The 23,403-nt window shown below is 43.0% G+C and overlaps 1 protein-coding gene across 4 annotated transcripts in view; it reads right to left on the bottom strand.

Moving 5' to 3' along the window:
* The window catches only part of LOC124003822 (inositol 1,4,5-trisphosphate receptor type 1), a 179,561-nt gene that overhangs the window by 84,024 nt on the left and 72,134 nt on the right, over nucleotides 1-23,403 (bottom strand). For all 4 annotated transcript variants that reach the window (XM_046312419.1, XM_046312421.1, XM_046312422.1 and 1 more), the window contains exons 7-16: nucleotides 17,602-17,700; nucleotides 17,191-17,274; nucleotides 16,844-16,990; nucleotides 16,534-16,629; nucleotides 16,307-16,351; nucleotides 8,673-8,827; nucleotides 3,843-3,942; nucleotides 3,395-3,555; nucleotides 2,876-3,017; nucleotides 2,475-2,633 (exon numbers count right to left, since the gene is read on the bottom strand). In XM_046312419.1, the coding sequence (XP_046168375.1) occupies nucleotides 2,475-2,633; nucleotides 2,876-3,017; nucleotides 3,395-3,555; nucleotides 3,843-3,942; nucleotides 8,673-8,827; nucleotides 16,307-16,351; nucleotides 16,534-16,629; nucleotides 16,844-16,990; nucleotides 17,191-17,274; nucleotides 17,602-17,700 (1,188 nt within the window). The remainder of the gene's footprint in view (nucleotides 1-2,474; nucleotides 2,634-2,875; nucleotides 3,018-3,394; nucleotides 3,556-3,842; nucleotides 3,943-8,672; nucleotides 8,828-16,306; nucleotides 16,352-16,533; nucleotides 16,630-16,843; nucleotides 16,991-17,190; nucleotides 17,275-17,601; nucleotides 17,701-23,403) is intronic.

The raw sequence follows: 23,403 nt of genomic DNA, 5'->3' as shown, positions 1-23,403 counted from the left end.
TAACAGTTTTGGAAACTTGAGTTTTTTCTATCCAAATCTACCAGTTATATGCATATCATATCTTCTGGGCACGAGTAGCAGGCCATTGAATTTGGGCATGCTTTTCATCCAAAATTCAGAATGCTGCCCCCTACCCTAGAGAGGTTAACAAAGAGTTGCAGTTAGTTTCAGAATGGGTAGCAAGGAATAAGTTAGTCCTAAATATTTCAAATTAAAAGCATTGTATTTGGGACAGATCATTCCCTAAACCCTAAACCTCAACTAAATATTTGAATAGATAATGTGGAAATTGAGCAAGTTGAGGTGACTGCTTGGAGTAACCCTGGCTTGTAAACTGTCATGATCAAAACATATTGATACAACAGCAGATAAGATGGGGAGAAGTTTGTCCAGTATAAAGCGCTGCTCTACCTTCTTAGCAGCACTATCAACAAGCAGGTCCTACAGGCTCTAGTTTTGTCACACCTGGACTACTGTTTATTTGTGTGGTCAGGTGCCACAAAGAGGGACTTAGGAAAAGTGTAATTGACTCAGAACAGGGCAGCACGGCTGGCCCTTGGAGGTACACAGACAGGAAACAATAATATGCATGCCAATCTCTCCTGGCTCAAAGTTCACTACTTGTATTTGCACTGAGGTGTCTGTTTAAACGACTAGCAAACAGCTCAAGACACTATGCATAACGTACAAGACATGCCACCAGAGGTCTCTTCACAGCCCCCAAGTCTAGAACAGACTATGGGAGGCGCACAGTACTACATGGAGCCAAGACTACATGGAACTCTATGCAAGCAGTAGAATCAGATTTTTAAAAATGAATAAAAATACACCTTATAGAACAGCGGGAACTGTGAAGCAACACAAACATAGGCACAGACATATGCATACACACACATGATAACATACGCTGCCTTGGCAGCAGCTAATGGGGATCCATAATAAATACAAATCTTAGACTGGGAGAACAGAGGCTGTCCACAGGCACCAGGCAGCTTCCTCCTTCAGTTGAAACCACTCAAACAATTAAACACAGTATGTGACAGTGGACTGTCTGTCTGTGTGTTTGGACAATGCATGTTTCTGTTGGCATGTGTGCGTGTGTGTGTGTGTGTCTTGTGGCCCGGAAGGGAGCGTTGTGCTGCTAAAAGTTTTATGAAGGCAGAATGTGAGTAAGGAGATGATTACAGGAAAAAGAGGACCGAGCACGCCCCCATTCTACTTGATGGGCCTGCAGTGGAGCTTCAAGTTCCTTGGTGTCCACATCACCAACAAACTAACATGGTCCAAGCAGACCATGATAGTTGTGAAGAGGGCATGACAAAACCTATTCCCCCTCAGGATCTTCAAAAGGTTCTACAGCTGCACCATCGAGAGCATCTGGTTGCATCACCACCTGGTATGGCAACTGCTCGGCCTCTAACCGCAAGGCACTACAGAGGGCAGTGCGAACGGCCCAGTACATCACTTGGGCAAAGCTTCCTGCCATCTAGGTCCTCTATACCAGCTGGTGTCAGAGGAAGGCCCTAGAATCCAGCCACCCTAGTCATAGACTGTTCTCTCTGCTACCGCACGGCAAGCGGTACTGGAGCGCCAAGTCTAGGTCCAAGAGGCTTCTAAACAGCTTCTACCCCCAAGCCATAAGACTCCTGAACATCTAGTCAAATGGCTACCTAGACTAGTCTCATTGCTACCCCCCCTCACCTCACCCACTCTCCGTTGTCATCTATACATAGTCACTTTAATTAACTCGACATACATGTACATACTACCTCAACTAACCAGTGCCCCCGCACATTGACTCTGTACCGGCACCCCCCCTGTATATATTGTTATTTTTTACTGCTGCTCTTTAATTACTTGTTACTGATAAGAATAAGAGATAAAAATATATTTAGAAACAGCACTGTCGGTTAGGGGCTCGTAAGTAAGCATTTCACTGTAAGGTCTACACCTGTTGTATTCGGCGCATGTGACTAATAAAATTTGATTTGAGAATACTTGACACACTGACTGAACAGCACATTAAATTACAGCTAAATGCCATCATACAGTTTAGGCTAATTGTACAAGTGCTGTGGCTCGATATTTTGGCCATAGGTTAAGTCCCTGTCTGCTGGAACACACGGTCCAAAACACCACGAGAAAACAACCCCTATGTCATTCCTCTACTAAAGCCCGCTAGGGACTGCAGGTCTAATCGAACCAGGTACTGTAGGTGTATATAAGTGAAATGGATATAGCTCCACTCAGGCTTCCAATTGAATTCGGGGAACATTATCATACTGCTTACACGCTCATTTAGCATCTGCAGATCAGCAAACACTGAAAGAGTATGGGTTCGGTTAAGGGGCTAGGGATAAGGTTGGGGTAGTGGTTGTTTTGGGACCAGACCAGCCATGTGAACTGTCATGTGTGTCCTTGTGTGGTTGTCGTAGGCCCAGACCAGTAGGCCTGACAGTTACCGAGCTGCGTACCTGGTTCTTGCGGTAGTCCTGTTGGGAGTGGCGTAACACACGGTAACACAGGCGGCAGATGTGCCTGAAGGGGGCGTGGCGCTGGTCAGCCAGCTCCTCCAATCGCAGCATGGGCCCATCCCCACTGTCTGTGAATGGAGCCTGCAGTAGCTTGAAGATCTAGAGAGAAATTCCACCCATTGGATGATAGTCCATCAGGTTAAGAAAATACATTTGTTTGGAAAAATGTTTGGCGAAGTATGACAGTTTGTTATACTTTGTTGAACTTCAACAGAGTTTAATAGAAGACAAAGGAGCTTGCATCCCAATGGATCCACATTGAAAAGGAATGAGGTAGACTTTTTCACCCTTTCCGTCTGTGGACGTTCTAGTTGTCCCTTATGAATGACATTGTCCTCTACCTGTTTGAGGATATTCTGTTCCCTCATGAGTTTCTGTCTCTCTCGGTTGGGCTTGTTGACCATGATTTCCAGAACATCTTGGCCATTATTGGGGATGTCCACCACGAAGAACACCAGGTCCTCCAGAAGCTTGGTCACTGCCCTGGAGGACACACAGGAAGACATTTTTTTATTTAACTAGGCAAGTCAGTTAAGAACAAATTCTTATTTACAATGGCAGCCTACCCCGGCCAAACCCTAAACCAGATGACGCTGGGCCAATTGTGCGCCGCCCTATGGGACTCCCAATCACGGCTGGTTGTAATACAGCCTGGAATCAAACAAGGGTCTGTTGTGACGCCCTGAGATGCAGTGCTGCACCCCTCGGGAGTGCACATGAAGATTCTTTGAGATTTAGAATTCTTAATGAGGGCCATGTTGATACCCAGAGTTCCAAGGACATTCCACTCTGGAATGGTTTTGTGCCTACATTGAAGAGGTAAAGAACACATAGTGAGCACTGAAATAGCTGCCGTGTACCTCCTCTCGTTCTGAGTGATGGTGCCCTTCTCCAGTTTGCCTGCGATGGACGCCAACACTTTACTGGCATCATTGGCAAAGTCAAGATCTCGGACTTCAGCGGGCGAGACGGGTACGATGGCAAACGCCTCTTTGTCTTCTTTCAGTGCTGATGTGCCGATCTAAAAATAACAACATTGTGAGAAACCGATGAGTTAATTAGGATTGTAAAATTAAGTGAATTCTAGTAAGTAAAACTCACAAATAGAAAATGAATCATTTGTGTATCCGGTGGTCAGATCTAACGTGAGGGTATTATTATTTTATGAAATGTTTGTGTTGGACAGATTTAAGTGGGACACACAGAAAACTTGATATAAAGTAGTTAAAGATTGGGTTTGACAGACTATTGGTAAGGTCTCAAACTGTCTGGTCTTAATGGAGATTGGCTGGTTGAGCTGTCACTCACACGTAACATGACCGGTTTCTCTTCTTCCTTGTCGATGGGGTGGTTAGTGCTGTGGACCCATGTGTTGGTGCACAAGTGTCTGAGCCTCACATACGAGTTCCTGGGTGCGCGCGCACACACACACACACACACACACACACACACACACACACACACACACACACACACACACACACACACACACACACACACACACACACACACACACACACACACACACACACACACACACACACACACACACACACACACACACACAATGAGCATTGTGAGTCAAGAATTAATGTCATTACTGGGCTAGGCCCACTATAGCACATACTGAGAAGTCCCATACCAAACAGGGGAACAGACATGTGCCTCTGATTAAATATTGAAAAATGTATATTTTCTGATGTATTCCAGTACAGAGAGGGATATCATAATAAGTGGTTACTGTAAACCAAACATCTTACAGTATCTGTGTAAATCAACCAAAATAAAACCAAACATCTTCTCGTTCATCAACGTCACCAGTCCTTGCACCCTCACAACCAACATGAAACAGTAACACTGGTTACTGCAAGTCAAACCCTCCCTACTGTACAGTCAGCTTGGAAGTCAAAAACAAGACACAGACACACTTTATTGCTTCATGACCTCATGAAACTCCCTCACCTACTGTCCCAAGACGGAAATCCTCCCTACCCTCTGCAAAACACAGGCTCAGACCTGTCCAATGTCAACAGATTCTGAACACTCCATGACCCTAACACAGCCCACTCACCCTTTCCACTGAAAGTGAGAACAGAAATGTGTTTAAATGGGGGAATTCCACTTGAAATCAACTAAATGTGTCTGATAATGAACAAACACCACACAAATCTAAAGATTACACACCGACCAGTCAAAAGTTTGGACACACCTACTCATTCAAGGTTTTTCTTTATTTTTACTATTTTCTACATTGTAGAAATCAAAATTATATTCTATATTTGAGATTCTTCAAAATAGCCAGCCTTGATGACAGCTTTGCACAATCTTGGAATTCTCTCAACCAGCTTAATGAAACCAGCTTCATGAATGCATTAAATGCATTAAAATGCATAAAAATTAACAGGTGTGCCTTGATAAAAGTTCATTTGTGGAATTTCTTTCCTTCTTAAAGCATTAAAGCCAATCAGTTGTGTTGTGACAAGGTAGGGGTGGTATACAGACGATAGCCCTATTTGGTAAAATACCAAGTCCATATTATGGCAAGAACAGCTCAAATAAGCAAAGAGAAACAACAGTCCATCATTACTTCAAGCGCTATGATGAAACTGGCTCTCATGAGGACCGCCACAGGAGAGGAAGACCCAGAGTTACCTCTGCTGCAAAACATAAGTTCATTAGAGTTAACTGCACCTCAGATTACAGCCCAAATAAATGCTTCACAAAATTCAAGTAATAGACACATCTCAATAGCAACTGTTCAGATGAGACTGCGTGAATCAGGCCTTCATGGTCAAATTGCTGCAAAGAAACCACTACTAAATGACACCAATGATAATAAGAGACTTGCTTGGGCCAAGAAACACAAGTAATGGACATTAGACCGGTGCAAATCTGTCCTTTTGTCTAATGAGTCCAACCGCCATGTCTTTGTGAGACACAGAGTAGGTGAACGGATGATCTCCGCATGAGTGGTTCCTACCGTGAAGCATGGAAGAGGAGGTGTGATTGTGCTTTGCTGGTGACACTGTCAGTGATTTATTTAGAATTCAAGGCACACTTAACTAATATGGCAACTGCAGCATTCTGCAACTGTACGCCATCACATCTGGTTTGTGCTTAGTGGAACGATCATTTGTTTTTCAACAGGACAATGACCCAACACACCTCCAGGCTGTGTAAGGGCTATTTGACCAAGAAGGAGAGTGATGGAGTACTGCATCATATGACCTGGCCTCCACAATCACCTAACCTCAACTCAATTGAGATGGTTTGGGATGAGTTGGACTACAGAGTGGAAAAGCAACCAACAAGTGCTCAGAACATGTGGAAACTCCTTCAAGACTGTTTAAAAAGCATATAAAATGCTTTTTGTTTACTACATGATTGCATATGTGTTATGTTATAGTTTTGATGTCTTCACTACTATTATATAATGTAGAAAATTGTAAAAATAAAGAAAATCCAAACTTTTTACTGGACTGTACAGATACAGTGGGGCAAAAAAATATTTAGTCAGCCACCAATTGTGCAAGTTCTCCCACTTAAAAAGATGAGAGATGCCTGTCATTTTCATCATAGGTACACTTCAACTATGACAGACAAAATAAGAAAACAAATCCAGAAAATCACATTGTAGGATTTTTAATGAATTTATTTGCAAATTATGGTGGAAAATAAGTATTTGGTTACCTACAAACAAGCAAGATTTCTGGCTCTCACAGGCTCCTCTGTCCTCCACTCGTTACCTGTATTAATGGCACCTGTTTGAACTTGTTATCAGTATAAAAAAAGACACCTGTCCACAACCTCAAACAACCACACTCCAAACTCCACTATGGCCAAAGAGCTGTCAAAGGACACCAGAAACAAAATTGTAGACCTGCACCAGGCTGGGAAGACTGAATCTGCAATAGGGAAGCAGCTTGGTTTGAAGAAATCAACTGTGGGAGCAATTATGTAAGTCGCTCTGGATAAGAGCGTCTGCTAAATGACTTAAATGTAAATGTATTAGGAAATGGAAGACATACAAGACCACTGATAATCTCCCTCGATCTAGGGCTCCACACAAGATCTCGCCCCGTGGTGTCAAAATGATCACAAGAACGGTGAGCAAAAATCCCAGAACCACACGGGGGGACCTAGTGAATGACCTGCAGAGAGCTGGGACCAAAGTAACAAAGCCTACCATCAGTAACATACTACGCCGCCAGGGACTCAAATCCTGCAGTGCCAGACTTGTCCCCCTGCTTAAGCCAGTACATGTCCAGGTCCATCTGAAGTTTGCTAAAGAGCATTTGGATGATCCAGAAGATGTCAGATGAAACCAAAATATAACTTTTTGGTAAAAACTCAACTCGTCGTGTTTGGAGGACAAAGAATGCTGAGTTGCATCCAAAGAACACCATACCTACTGTGAAGAATGGGGGTGGAAACATCATGCTTTGGGGCTGTTTTTCTGCAAGGGACCAGGACGACTGATCCGTGTAAAGGAAAGAATGAATGGGGCCATGTATCGTGAGATTTTGAGTGAAAACCTCCTTCCATCAGCAAGGGCATTGAAGATGAAACGTGGCTGGGTCTTTCAGCATGACAATGATCCTAAACACACCACCCGGGCAACGAAGGAGTGGCATCGTAAGAAGCATTTTAAGGTCCCGGAGTGGCCTAGCCAGTCTCCAGATCTCAACCCCATAGAAAATCTTTGGAGGGAGTTGAAAGTCCGTGTTGCCCAGCAACAGCCCCAAAACATCACTGCTCTAGAGCAGATCTGCATGGAGGAATGGGCCAAAATACCAGCAACAGTGTGTGAAAACCTTGTGAAGACTTACAGAAAATGTTTGACCTCTGTCATTGCCAACAAAGGGTATATTACAAAGTATTGAGATAAACTTTTGTCATTGACCAAATACTTATTTTCCACCATCATTTGCAAATAAATTCATTAAAAATCCTACAATGTGATTTTCTGGATTTTTTTTCCCTCATTTTGTCTGTCATAGTTGAAGTGTACCTATGCTGAAAATTACAGGCCTCTCATCTTTTTAAATGAGAGAGCTTGCACAATTGGTGGCTGACTAAATACTTTTTGCCCCATTGTATATAGATATATCTATATATCTATGTGTGTGTGTGTGTGTCCTTCCAGGGGGAGGAACATGACCGTTTACTTTTCATATTGCAACATTTTCATTAGAATCTGATCTGCATCAACAGTCACTGTTTTTGTAGGACTTTCCAGACACACAGTCATCAGAAAATGTTTCAATTATTGAATTGGAATTTCAGTTTAATTCCTCAATTGACTGACTTCAACTCAAATTGACCCCAGCCCTGACAAATACAGCCTGGTCACTCACCTTTGCACATGACAACAACACAGGATGTATTTTAAAATCAACAAATTATCATGGATGTAGTAAAAAGAGACGTTTCTTATTAGAACAATGTTAAATTCCTCTGAACTCTCAACTCCAGCCACTTTAATAATGGGAATTGATGGGAAATGATGTAAAATATATCACTAGCCACTAAACAATGCTACCTAATATAATGTTTACATACCCCACATTATTCATCTCATATGCATACGTATATACTGTACTCTATATCATCTACTGCATCCTTATGTAATACATGTATCACTAGCCACTTTAACTATGCCACTTTGTTTACATACTCATCTCATATGTATATACTGTACTCTATATCATCGACTGCATCCTTATGTAATACATTTATCACTAGCCACTTTAACTATGCCATTTTGTTTACATACTCATATGTATATACTGTACTCGATACCATCTACTGTAGAGCCTATGCTGCTCTGTACCATCACTCATTCATATATCTTTATGTACATATTCTTTATCCCCTTACACTGTGTATAAGACAGTAGTTTTGGAATTGTTAGTTAGATTACTTGTTGGTTATTACTGCATTGTCGGAACTAGAAGCACAAGCATTTCGCTACACTCGCATTAACATCTGATAACCATGTGTATGTGACAAATACATTTAGATTTTATTTGAACTGCGGGGGGCTGCTTAGCGGCAGACTATGTGGCCCTAAAGTCCTATCTGGGCACCAGGAAATTGCCTTCTCTTAGCATGGTAGGCTCCAGCTCAAAGTCCTACCTGGGCACCAGGGAGTCCCCCCCTCTCAAAGTGGTAGGGTCCAGCTCAAAAATGGAGGAGATGTCATTGCCTTCAGGGACAGACACTAGGGTATACATGACCTTCTCCTGGGGGTTCCTGAGGCGGGCGCGGAGGTCGACCTGCTCAGAGTCCAGCTGGAGACGAAACATGGAAACACAGTCTTGTCAGATCACTGTACAGCAACATAGACATGTGCACTGAATACCAGAATCAATGATTATGAAGAGTAAAATAATTGACAGACTGTCAGCATACACTGAGTATACAAAACAATAAGAACACCTCCTCTTTCCATGATATACACTGACCAGGTGAAAGCTATGATCCCTTATCGATGTAACTTGTTAAATCCATTTCAAATCAACGTAGATGAAGGGGAGGACCCAGGTTAAATAGTCATTTTCAAGCCTTGAGACAATTGAGACATGGATTGTGCACCACTCAGGGGGAGAATGAGTAAGACAAAAATGTATGTGCCTTTGAACAGGGTATGGTAGTAGGCGCCAGGCGTACCAGTTTGTGTCAAGAACTGCAACGTGTGTATCAAGAATCATCCACCACCCAAAGGACATCCAGCCAACTTGACACAACTGGGGGGCTCAATATTAGGAAGGTGTTATTAATGTTTGGTATACTCACTGTACATGGGTTAAGTTTTGCAATAGAAACGTTAAAAGTTCAGGTCACACACACATGGGTCAGCTTCCTGTGAAATTCCTAGATCAATGACCTAAAGCTCAAATCCTAGGCAGGAACTGACTGAAGAAGATAAGAGAATCACAACTCAAAGGGATATTTTATTCACCACAATGTGAGAACATCGATTTGATCCAATTTCTTGTTTAAAAAAAAATCTAATTTAGACCAATAGAACTCTATAGGCTTAATTCAATATACTGCACTAAACCTCATGACCTACTAATTGTAGGAAGTTTTAAAGGCCAAAAGAGACATTCTGGTGTATTGTGAAGTATCAAATCAGTGTTATCACTGAAATATCAACAAATATGTATAAATATTAATTTCAGTAATGAGAGTAATAAGTAATTTAGTATAATTATCTGGTTAAACTGCAGCTCTTTTATAAGTTTGGGTCTTCCGCTGTGTTCACATGGTCACTATTGTAGAGTGGATGATTGTCTAGTAACGCATTACCCTTTTGACTTAATGGTATTGACCCGAACCGCACTGTTCTGGCTTGGTGATTTTCTTTTTATGTCATCCTGTCAAGCAACTACATGGTGGATTCATAACCAGGCCAGTGCGGTATAACTTGGCTCGGCTTCGGTATACAGTTGAAGTTGGAAGTTTACATACACTTAGGTTGGAGTCATTAAAACTGGTTTTTCAACCACTCCGCAAATTTCATATTAACAAACTATAGTTTTGGCAAGCTGGTTAGGACATCTACTTTGTGCATGACACAAAGTAATTTTCCCAACAACTGTTTACAGACAGATTATTTCACTGTATCACAATTGCAGTGGGTCAGAAGTTTACATACACTAAGTTGACTGTACCTTTAAACAGTTTGGACAATTCCAGCTTCTGATAGGCTAATTGACATAATTTGAGTCAATTAGAGGTGTACCTGTGCATGCATTTCAAGATCTACCTTCAAACTCAGTGCCTCTTTGCTTGACGTCATTTGAGAATAAAAAGAAATCAGCCAAGACCTCAGAAGAATTGTAGACCTCCACAAGTCTGGTTCATCCTTGGGAGCAATTTCCAAATGCCTGAAGGTACCATATTCATCTGTACAAACAATAGTACACAAGTATAAACACCATGGGACCACGCAGCCATCATACCACTCAGGAAGGAGATGCGTTCTGTCTCCTAGAAATGAATGTACTTTGGTGCGAAAAGTGCAAATCAATCCCAGAACAACAGCAAAGGACCTTGTGAAGATGCTGAAGGAAACAGATACAAAAGTATCTATATCCCACAGTAAAAAAAGAGTCCTATATCGACATAACCTGAAAGGCCGCTCAGCAAGGAAGACGCCACTGCTCCAAAACCGCTATAAAAAAGCCAGACTATGGTTTGCAACTGCACATGGGGACAAAGATCGTACTTTTTGGAGAAATGTCCTCTGGTCTGATGAAACAAAAATAGAACTGTTTGGCCATAATCACCATCGTTATGTTTGGATGAAAAAGGGGGAGCCTTGCAAGCCGAAGAACACCATCCCAACTGTGAAGCACAGGGGTGGCAGCATCATGTTGTGGGGGTGCTTTGCTGTAGGAGGGACTGGTGCACTTCACAAAATAGATGGCATCATGAGGCTGGAAAATTATGTGGATATATTGAAGCAACAAGACATCAGTCAGGAAGTTAAAGCTTGGTTGCAAATGGGTCTTCCAAATGGACAATGACCCCAAGCATACTTCCAAAGTTGTAACAAAATGGCTTAAGGACAACAAAGTCAAGGTATTAGAGTGGCCATAACAAAGCCCTGACCTCAATCCTATAGAAGAGTTGTGGGCAGAACTGATAAAGCGTGTGCGAGCAAGGTGGCCTACAAACCTGACTCAGTTACACCAGGTCTGTCAGGAGGAATGGGACAAAATTCACCCAACTTATTGTGGGAAGCTTGTGGAAGGCTACCCAAAGCATTTGACCCAAGTTAAACAATTTGAAGGCAATGCTACCAAATACTAATTAAGTGAATGTAAACTTCTGACCCACTGGGAATGTGATGAAAGACATAAAAGCTACTATTATTCTGACATTTCACATTCTTAAAATAAAGTGGCGATCCTAACGGACCTAAAACAGAGTATTTTGACTTGGATTAAGTGTCAGGAATTTTGAAAAACTGAGTTTAAATGTATTTGGCTAAGGTGTATGTAAACTTCCGACTTCAACTGTATGTTCATCCCCACACACCAGGCATGGAGACAGCCCTCAGTTCCCTGCTCTGTTAGTCATACAAGCTTGTTCAACCATATGTTGACAAAGGCTGCGTTTACACAGGCAGCCCAATTCTGAACTTTTTTCCACTAATTGGTCTTTTGACCAATCACATCCAATCTTTTGACATATCTTTTTTTTCAGATCTAATCTGACTGGTCGACAGACCAATTAGTGAAAAAAGATACGAATTGGGTTGCCTGTGTAAACGCAGACTAATGCGACTAGTGCATCAGTACTTACTATGTAGTCCTGTGTTTTGTAGAGACAATTGTGCAATTGAGATCATTCCTAGCGGTAGACTGCCATCTGTTGGCTAAGGGCAGGTAACAGTTGCCTGACGGCTCAAAATGAATTCTTCCACTGCTCATCGGTGAATTTGTTTTTGGTGACGTCAAAATGAGTGGTGTTGTACATCACTCAGAAACTGCTTCTTCAATAGAAATCCTCAACCACACTTGTAGGCGATGTCATGGCAACGTTGGCTTCCAAAGCTCATGCAGAGAAACACGTCATTGGGTTTATCGGTTGTCAGGCCATCAAATCAAAGGTATTCCTCATTCCTTTCATGAGGTTGGACTAATAACATGTTCTACTAAAGACATTGGTCAGGTTGTGCCTTTAGATTTCAGGAAAATTAACAACTATGGAAGAATATTTCACTTACATTGACTTCTCAAACCCTAAACCGGTCTACTTGGTCTATTTTGCAAGCATTCCCGGAAGTCTTGCGATGTTGCGCCCCTGGGTTTAGAAACTCTGTGGCTTTACCCACATGTGCTTTGGCTCTAGCCCAACCCATCGGTTTCTGGGACCAAACAGAACGGTTACAATATAAATGCTCTCTAGAAATAGGCTGAAATGTACTCAGAGCAAGGCTCATTAAGGAGAAAAAAATAACACCGTCCATGGGCGTGGCATAGCAATTGGCCAGAGAAAGGAGTTTGGGTAGCCAGGCAAAGTTAACAGCCCACACTAGACACTGTGAAAAATGGCGCCGGAGGAGGTGGCCGCCGTTTTACAGTCTCCTAACCAATTGTGCTATTATGTGTTTTTTTAACGATATTTGTAAATGATTTTGTACATCATGTTTCTGCAACCGTATCTTACGGCAGAAAAGAGCTTCTAGATATCAGGACAGCGATCACTCACCTCGGATTAGACAAAGATTTTTTCCACACCAACAACAACAGCAGCAAGCACGACTCACACGATATTCTCCACACACCCCACAGTGCAGACATCCCAATTATTCGCAAAAGGAACCACAGAGGAAGAAGAGCCGGACGCCTCGTCCAGACCCACAGAAGGCAACTAGGAAAGCTGCCGTTACCGTCAATATTACTCGCCAACGTGCAATCATTGGACAATAAACTAGATGAGGTACGATCACGAATATCCTACCAACGGGACATCAAAAACTATAATATACTATGTTTCACAGAATCGTGGCTGAATAACGACATGGATATTCTGCTAGCGGGATACACGCTGCACCGGGCATGATAGAACAGCACACTGTGGTAAGAGCAGGGGGGTGGTCTGTGAATATTTGTAAACAACAGTATATTATGATAAATTGCAGGCCACACTAATTGCCTAGAGAGTTCTCAGCTATACTTTTCGTGGCTGTTTATTTACCACCACAGACAGATGCCGGCACTAACACCACACTCAGCCAGCTGTATAAGGAAATAAGCAAACAGGAAACCACTCACCCAGAGGCGGCGCTCCTAGTGGCCGGAGACTTTAATGCAGGGAAACTTAAATCAGTTCTACCAAATCTCTATCAACATGTTAAATGTGCAACCAGACGGAAAATGAATTCTAGATCACCTGTACTCCACAGACAGAGATGCGTACAGAGATCTCCCTCGCCCTCCATTTGGTAAATCCGACCACAACTCTATCCTCCTGATTCCTGCTTACAAGCAAAAATTAAAGCAGGAAGCACCAGTGACTCGGTCTATACGGAAATGGTCAGATGAAGCAGATGCTAAACTACAGGACTGTTTTTCTATCACAGACTGGAACATGTTCCGGGATTCTTCCGATGACATTGAGGAATACACCACATCAGTCACTGGCTTTATCAATAAGTGCATTGAGGACGCCCCCCCCCCACAGTGGCTGTACGTACATACCCCAACCAGAAGCCATGGACTACAGGGAACATTAGCACTGAGCTAAAGGGTAGAGCTGCCGCTTTCAAGGTGCGGGACTCTAACCCGGAAGCTTACAAGAAATCCCGCTATGCCCTGTGACGAACCATCAAACAGGCAAAGCGTCAATACAGGGCTAAGATTGAATCATACTACACCGGCTCCGACACTCGTCGGATGTGGCAGGGCTTGCAAACTATTACAGAATACAAAGGGAAGCACAGCCACGAGCTGCCCAGTGACACAAGCCTACCAGACGAGCCAAATCACTTCTATGCTCGCTTCGAGGCAAGCAACACTGAGGCATGCATGAGAGCATCAGCTGTTCCGGACGACTGGGTGATCACGCTCTCCATAGCCGACGTGACTAAGACCTTTAAACAGGTCAACATTCACAAGGCTGTGGGGCCAGATGGATTACCAGGACGTGTGCTCCGGGCATGTGCTGACTAACTGGCAGGTGTCTTCACTGACATTTTCAACATGTCCCTGATTGAGTTTGTAATACCAACATGCCTCAAGCACACCACCATAGTCCCTGTGCCCAAGAGCACAAAGACAACCTGCCTAAATGACTACAGACAGTGGCACTCACATCCGTAGCCATGAAGTGCTTTGAAAGGCTGGTCATGGCTCACATCAACACCATTATCCCAGAAACCCATTATCCCAGAAACCCTAGATACCGCCCAAACAGATCCACAGATGACGCAATCTCTATTGCACTCCACACTGCCCTTTCCCACCTGGACAAAAGGAACACATATGTGAGAATGCTATTCAATGACTACAGCTCAGTATTCAACACCATAGTACCATCAAAGCTCATCACTATGCTAAGGAACCCGGGACTAAACATCTGCCTCTGCAACTGGATCCTGGACTTCCTGATGGGCCACCCCCAGGTGGTGAGGGTAGGTAGCAACACATCTGCCACGCTGATCCTCAACACTGGAGCTCCCCAAGGTGCATGCTCAGTCCCCTCCTGTACTCCCTGTTCACCCACGACTGCATGGCCAGGCACGACTCCAACACTATCATTACGTTTGCTGATGACACGACAGTGGTAGGCCTGATCACCGGCAATAACGAGACAGCCTATAGGGAGGTGGTCAGAGACCTGGCCGGGTGGTGCCAGAATAACAACCTATCCCTCAACGTAACCAAGACCAAGGAGATGATTGTGGACTACAGGAAAAGGAGTACCGAACACGTCCCCATTCTCATCGACGGGGCTGTAGTGGAGCAGGTTGAGAGCTTCAAATTCCTTGGTGCCCACATCAACAACAAACTAGAATGGTCCAAACACACCAAGACAGTTGTGAAGAGGGCACGACAAAGCCTATTCCCCCTCAGGAAACTAAAAAGATTTGGCATGGATCCTGAGATCCTTAAAAGGTTCTACAGCTGCACCATCGAGAGCATCCTGACCAGTTGCATCACCGCCTGGTACGGCAATTGCTTGGCCTCCAACCGCAAGGCATTTGAGACGGTAGTGTGTACAGCCCAGTACATCACTTGTGCAAAGCTGCCTGCCATCCAGGACCTCTACACCAGGCGGTGTCAGAGGAAGGCCCTGAAAATTGTCAAAGACCCCAGCCACCCCAGTCATAGACTGTTCTCTCTACTACTGCATGGCACGCGGTACTGGAGTGCCATGTCCAGGACAAAAAGGCTTCTCAACAGTTTTTACCCCCAAGCCATAAGACTCCTGAACAGGTAACCAAGTGGTTACCTGGACTATTTGCATTGTGTGCCCCCCCAACCCCTCTTTTGCTGCTACTCTCTGTTTATCTTATATGCATACTCACTTTAACTATACATTCATGTACATACTACCTCAATTGGCCTGACCAACCAGTGCTCCCGCACATTGGCTAACCGGGCTATCTGCGTTGTGTCCCACCACCCGCCAACCCCTCTTTTTACACTACTGCTACTCTCTGTTCATCATATATGCATAGTCACTTTAACCATACCCACATGTATATACTACCTCAATAAATCTGACTAACCGGTGACTGTATATAGCCTTACTACTCTTATTTTCAAATGTATTTTTACTATTGTTTGATTTCTTTACTTACCTACACACACACACACTTTTTTTCTCTGCTCTGTTGGTAAGAGCCTGTAAGTAAGCATTTCACTGTAAGGTCTACACCCGTTGTATTCGGCGCACGTGACAAATAAACTTTGATTTGATACTTCTCTATGCAGACACCGCCATCTAATCGTGGTACTGGGGAAGTGCTCATTACTGTTACATCGTGTTCAAGCGGAGGTACACAAGTTAGAAGAGTTACAATGATCATTGTTTCCTGGGACACACTAGTAGTATGTGGCTGAATCATTTCACATTGTGTCAACGGTGACTGAAGACGTTGGGTTGTGACTGAAGACGTTGGGTCGGTCCATTCAGTGGGACACAGGAAAACACGGTCACAGCAGAATACTGTATCTGATGCAGATGATCCACAGTATTCATCATTCCTCCAGAGCCCACTGCTACCAGAGCAGGACACTGTGACTTACTGAGGAGCGGAACTCCAGGCACTCCTCCTCATAGTCAGGGTTCACCTGGAAAACACACACAACAGTACATACATATAAGGAGTAAGCTAGAGATTACTTCCCTGGTAAAAATTAAAGATCAATATGATTTTGACCTGTGTTGTAGGTACCGCAAGGGTGTGTGTGTGCGCGTGATGTAGGTACCGCAAGGGTGTGTGTGTGCGTGTTGTAAAGGCAGTGTTACTGACCTCTGCAGCCAGATAGTGTCCAGTGGCCAGGTGTTTGAACCTGAACAGACTGTTCCAGTAGCCAGCTCCGCCTCGACATGGATCATGCTGCACCACCTATCATGAGTAGAAACACAGGCATCAGTCACATGTCATATCTCATGCTGGAGTTGTGTACATGCACATTTTAACAACTTGTCAGACCATGTAAACTTTAAAGTTAAATGTAACTTTTAGTGACCATAAATTGGCAGTTGCGAGGGAGCAGTCAAATTGCCATGATCTGAGGGGCCTTCTACAAATTCTATTTCCATGTGCACTTCCTCCACACCTCCACCTCCCATAAGGCTTTGCTGCTGGTTGCAGAGGTAGCAGACTGGCGTCCGGTGGTGCGCAGGAAGACATATTGTTTTTTACGGTGGTCGTCACAGGTGAGGAACTTCTCCTGTTCCGCGTGGAACAGGCGCACCACGTCGCCCTGGCAACAGACAGACAGGAAGGTTGTTACCATAGAGACTGCTAGGGAAGTGTCACTCTGCCTTGGGCTAGATTTTATGGCTAAATTAACAGTCTTCAACTGGGATACCGGGTTCGTTGAACCATTATTTTCTCATTCATATTGATTGGATGATGGTCCAAAATCAGGCCTGATTGGTTGAGAACTGTGATAAAACCAACCCCTTTTAGAATGATCTCCTGATTGTCACTCCATTTCATGAACAGCACAATCTTCCAGCTGGTGTTACAGTTGACCGAGTTCACCTGAAACACAAAACAGGCAAAAAGAGTTCCACAGGATTACCAGTTTAATCCTTTAATAACAGAAACACATTATCACTGGTACTCTAATAACTACAGAGCAGCAAACCATTCTCACAGAATAAGCTGTAGGCTAGAGCTTAATGCAAATTCTTGAAATAATTGATGCAAATGTGGAGGATCATGCCACAGTGGTGTATTGTCCAATATGGTAGGAGGGGCCCAATAACAGTACACAGACTCCTATAAATTCTCTACATACAGTATACTCCCACACAGCCATCTATAAAACATAGAGGAGATGAGCTGCAGACAGGGTGAGGGTCTAACCTCGTTACAGCCTGGGTTGTCCACAAGCTGATGGGTGCTGGCATGTAGGGGCTGGCCAGCATTCACTGGGTTCAGGACCACTTTGTCCCCTATCACCACCTGGAATGAAACATACACACACTACAATTTAGTATGCCTTTATTCCACGTGTGCACACACTTATTCACACGTTATGTGCCCGCAGAGACACACACTCACGTCAGCTGCTAAGAAACATTAACAAGACTTATTTGCATGCGTCTGTCCACAGTCAAATACAGGATACTATGTGAAGCTCTGAATCCCAAACTAAATCATTCATCCACCGGGGCTATTCATTAGATGTATTACTACTAGAACAACCAAGTCATGGCTCCACCTGCAGTCACCTGGTACTTGGGCTCAGTCATCTGTGTTGTGGTTGTAGAATGACTCCTAGCCTCTGCTGCTTTAATCCACTGAGAGCGACTGTTGCAAACTGGTATATAGCTCAGGTGGCTGGACACCTGCGCAACTGGCGGGTGAGCTACTTATCACCAAAAATAAGCGAGGCACAGTGCGGGAGGCGAATATAATAAACCTAGGAGATACTGGGGCAAGATATAAATGTTCAGGAGCTGTAGTTTAGAACGTGCAGTTTGATTGGCTGAGCCAAATGTAGATGAGTGCAAGACCTGTTGTAGGTACCAACGCTAATGTGAAGGCAGGTAAGGCAGAGTTACCTGAGAAAGAGATCCATCCATAACAACTCGATGATGAGCCTCGTGGAATACCTACAGTGTGACTCTCCAGAAAAGTAGTGCTAAAAAGTCTGTCTTAATCAAGCTAATGTTAGCTCACAAAACAAAAACAAAAAGGTAAAACCAACGATCATCAGCAATTCTTCCATATCAGTAAGTGTACATACGGCACTAAACCATAATATAAAAGGCAACATGTAAAGTGTTGGCACCATGTTTCATGAGCTAAAATAAGATCCCAGAAATGTTCCATATGCACAAAAACCTTATTTCTCTCAAAGTTTATGCCAAAATTTGTTTTACATCCCTGTTTGTGAGCATTTTTGCTTTGCCAAGATAATCCATCCTGGCAGGTGTGGCATATCAGGAAGCTGATTAACCAGCATGATCATTACACAAGTGCACCTTGTGCTGGGGACAATAAAAGGCCACTCTAAAATGCCATTTTGTCACACAACGCTAAGTTTTGAGGGAGCATGCAATTGTCATGCTGACTACAGGAATGTCCACCAGAGCTTTTGCCAGAGAATTACATTTTATTTCTCTACCATATGTCCATACCCGGCTTCTTCACCTTCAGGATCATCTGAGACCAGCCACCCGGACAGCTGATGAAACTGTGGGTTTGCACTACCTAATAACTTCTGCAAAAACTGTCAGAAACCGTCTCAGGGAAGCTCATCTTTTATTTATTAAATTTTTATTTCACCTTTATTTAACCAGGTAGGCTAGTTGAGAACAAGTTCTCATTTACAACTGCGACCTGGCCAAGATAAAGCATAGCAGTGTAAACAGACAACAATACAGAGTTACACATGGAGTAAACAATAAACAAGTCAATAACACAGTAGGAAAAAAGTCTATATCGTCTATATACATTGTGTGCAAAAGGCATGAGGAGGTAGGCGAATAACAACAATTTAGCAGATTAACACTGGAGTGATAAATTATCAGATGGTCATGTGCAGGTAGAGATACTGGTGTGCAAAAGAGCAGAAACGTAAATAAATAAAAACAGTATGGGGATGAGGTAGGTAAATTGGGTGGGCTATATACCGATGGACTGTGTACAGCTGCAGCGATCGGTTAGCTGCTCAGATAGCAGATGTTTAAAGTTGGTGAGGGAGATAAAAGTCTCCAACTTCAACGATTTTTGCAATTCGTTCCAGTCACAGGCAGATGGCACTGTGATAAACTGCATCTAGTTTGCTGAGTAGAGTATTGGAAGCTATGTTTGTCGTCCTCAACAGAGTCTTGACTTGACCGCAGTTTGGCGTCGTAACCGACTTCAATGGACAAATGCTCACTTTTGATGGCCACTGTCACACTGGAGAAGTTTGCTCTTCACAGATGAATCCCGGTTTCAACTGTACCCGGCAGGTGGCAGATGTGTATGGGGTCATGTGGGCAAGCAATTTGTTGATCTCAACGTTGTGAACAGAGTGCTCCATGGTGGCAGTGGGATTATGGTATAGGCAGGCATATGCTACAGACAACGAACACAATCAGATTTTATCTACGGAAATTTGAATGCACAGAGATACCGTGACACGAACCTGAGGCCAATTGTCCTGCCATTCATCCGCCTCCATCTCCTCATGTTTCAGCATGATAATGCATGGCCCAATGTCGCAAAGATCTGTGCACAATTCCTGGAAGCTGAAAATGTCCCAGTTTCCATGGCCTGCATACACACCAGACATGTCACCCATTGAGAATGTTTGGGATGCTCTGGATCAACGTGTACGACAGCGTGTTCCAGTTCCCACCCATATCCAGTAACTTCGCACAGACATTGAAGAGGAGTGGGACAACATTCCACAGGACACAATCAACAGCCTGATCAACTCGATACGAAGGAGATGTGTCGCGCTGCATGAGGCAAACGATGGTCACACCAGATATTGACTGGTTTTCTGATCCATGCCCCTACCTTTTCTTTTAACGTATCTGTGACCAACAGATATTACAGATATCTGTATTCCCAGTCATGTGAAATCCAACGATTAGGGCCGAATGAACTTATTTAATATTGACTGATTTCCATATATGAACTGTAGCTCAGTCAAATCTTTGAAACTTTTGCATGTTGCGTTTATATTTTTGTTCAGTGTAGTTAGATGCACCATTTAGTACTTTTAGCCAGCTTGCTCGCTAACTGGTATGTTAGCGAACCTGGTAAACAAACTTTGCAAACATAGCTACTTAAGCTACAAAATGAATACCTAGTTAGTTGTGGATAATTACACACATTCCAAAACCGTGTGTATCATTCAGAAAAAGTGCATATTTATTTCATTATTAGCAAAGTAAAATGCAGTGTTTTTTAACACATGCACAGCCACCATCTTGGGCAGAAAACCTTTTTGTTGCTACTGCCTCCCGCCAACTTGATTCCGCCAACCCAAAACTGACATTAATGTGCTGTGCCACTGTGCAAACGTTTTGTCAAAGGGGTTTGCAAGCTGCATGTTGCAAAAAAATAAAACAAAATTGACTAAAAAATCTGGAGCTGTGGTGGTCATGAAGTTTTGTCAGCTGAGGATTGTCACGCAAATAACCATTAATTAACAAACACATTTAGCATCTCCTGGTTTCCAGGCATAGCCTACTAGCCATTGATGCAGACCTTTGGAACATCTACACTTTAAAAAGATTAATTAAATCAATTTAATATAGCCTACACCATCACAATACATCACATCTTTATTTAAGACAGGTCTAAAAACACATGATATAAAGAAAATGTAGTTTATTTCAGAAGAACAGAATAGCATACTGGTAGGTCCTGATCTGGCTATGCCACATGGTTGTGGGATACACTAGTTTATTTAGCAGAAAAGATTTGCTTAGAATTCCGTGGCATTATTTTATAATATGAAGAATACAATTGAACATAGCTGAATAAAACAGAAAGGACATTTTCTCCAAACGATTTGAGGGAGTGTGCACGTGTCTATTCTGTGTTGAGCGGTTAACAAAGAAATAGGTCCTTCTAATGCTTAATTTACAGTTATTTATGTAACTTTAGTGGTGATACAAATGTTGGGCTATATGTTTTGCAATTTAATACATACTAAGGCTGCATGATGCAGCTCTAATGATGATTTGAAAAAAGTTGCATGAAAGGCATGAGCTCTGCTTCGTTTATTTTCACAGGCTCTACACACTTCATCAGTCTCTCATTCACAATATTTTTTTATTTTTTAATTTAATTTTACCCCATTTTCTCCCCAATTTCGTGGTATCCAAATGTTGTAGTAGCTACTATCTTGTCTCATCGCTACAACTCCCGTACGGGCTCGGGAGAGACGAAGGTTGAAAGTCATGTGTCCTCGGATACACAACCCAGCCAGCCGTACTGCTTCTTAACACAGCGCGCATCCAACCCGGAAACCAGCCGCACCAATGTGTCGGAGGGTACACCTGGCAACCTTCGTTAGCGTGCACTGTGCCCGGCCCGCCACAGGAGTCGCTGGTGCGCGATGAGACAAGGACATCCCTACCGACCGAGCCCTCCCTAACCCGGACGACGCTAGGCCAATTGTGCATCGCCAGTTACAGATGTGCACTTGGGTTGAATATAATAATTATCAGCTGTGTGCGCAAAAGCACCTCTCACTCACATGGCTCTCTCAGATATCTTAATTCTTATTAGCCAATGCCCATCACATGATCGGGTCCTTCTCACAGGCTACAAGTGAAGAAAGACATATCGTGGAGGCAACTGCGCACGACTTTATTGAATTCTGAGGCACATATTGAAGACGTTGGATGAATTATCCACATTTACTTTTCGTCATCCAACAAGATGAGTAGGCCTAACAAACAGCAAAAGTACTAGTCTATGTCAATATATTATTATTACTTTCTTGTCCTTGTGTGCGAGAAAGAAATGTTCCCAACATAGTCTGGGACAGTTGTTTGATGCAATAGATCCCAAATGAATACAACCACTTGCTAGAAAAAGCAATGAGGCTGATGCAACCGACCAGAACATTTGGCTTAAAATGTTGATAAATTATTAGGCTATTTCTTCACATTATAAGCACAGCAATGCGCACACAGCAGTAGGCTATAAGTGTGAATCTTCCAAAATACAATCATTTAGCGGGTAAACACCATTCTCAAATATGAACGCAAATGTGATTATGCATGTAATACTTTATTATAAAGGTGCATTTTTATGGTAAAAATGATCTTCCCCAAACTTTAAACTTGTGCACCGCCTATGTACTACTGTATGCAAGTTAGGCTCTACACCAGCTGTGAAGCAAATTAATTTACTTATTTTTAGTTAATTGGCCACCTTATTTGTGATCAAAATGAATAGGCCTATGGGCTAGGCTACATGAAAAAGTCACACAAGCTGGGAATCATTCACAAGTGACAATAGCCTATCAGACTATTCAGAATTTAATTTTGTCTTTACATAGATCAAATAATGTATATGAAATTTATTTTTAATTAGAATGGACTATTATCACACACTTGTCTCGAAATAGGGGCAAAAAATACATGTAATCTACGCACTTAAATAGCGAATGGAGGACGTATTTTCCGGTGGTTCATTTTCATGCCAGCCAGGTAGGCTATACTCCCGTTGTAAAGAGGTGCAATGTGCTTACTATCAGGAAAGTTGAGAAATAAAAAAAGTAGCCCTAGCCTATTGTGGAAGGACCACTAGAGGGCAGGCTGGGCTCATGGATAGTAGCCCAACAAAGCATGGGAGACAAGGTAACCAGAGTCAATTAAGCACAGCTGACGGTACTAATGAGATACTCTCCTTCCCCTATAAAAGAGAGAATGGAACCAGCAGAGAGGGGGGGAAACTATCTCTGGAAGATGGCCACCGAGAGAGAGAAGCTGTGCTGACAGAACCACGAAGACGGTGACAAACCCATGATTTATGTTTGTTGTAGTTTAAAGATTATCCTATTGTGTTCTTGTTTCATCTGGAGAAGAAGATGTGTTTTTTTTCCTTGGAAGATTTTTCATTGATTATGTTAATGTTTTTGTTGACAAAATACCCTCAATAGAGAACCGTGTTCAATCAGAAAAACCTACTCCTGACTGTACACCT

This window comes from Oncorhynchus gorbuscha, linkage group LG18 (genome assembly GCF_021184085.1).
Source record: "Oncorhynchus gorbuscha isolate QuinsamMale2020 ecotype Even-year linkage group LG18, OgorEven_v1.0, whole genome shotgun sequence".
Lineage (NCBI taxonomy): Eukaryota > Metazoa > Chordata > Actinopteri > Salmoniformes > Salmonidae > Oncorhynchus > Oncorhynchus gorbuscha.
Note: the sequence above shows the minus strand (reverse complement) of the source record. Positions and strands in the feature narration are given on the sequence as shown.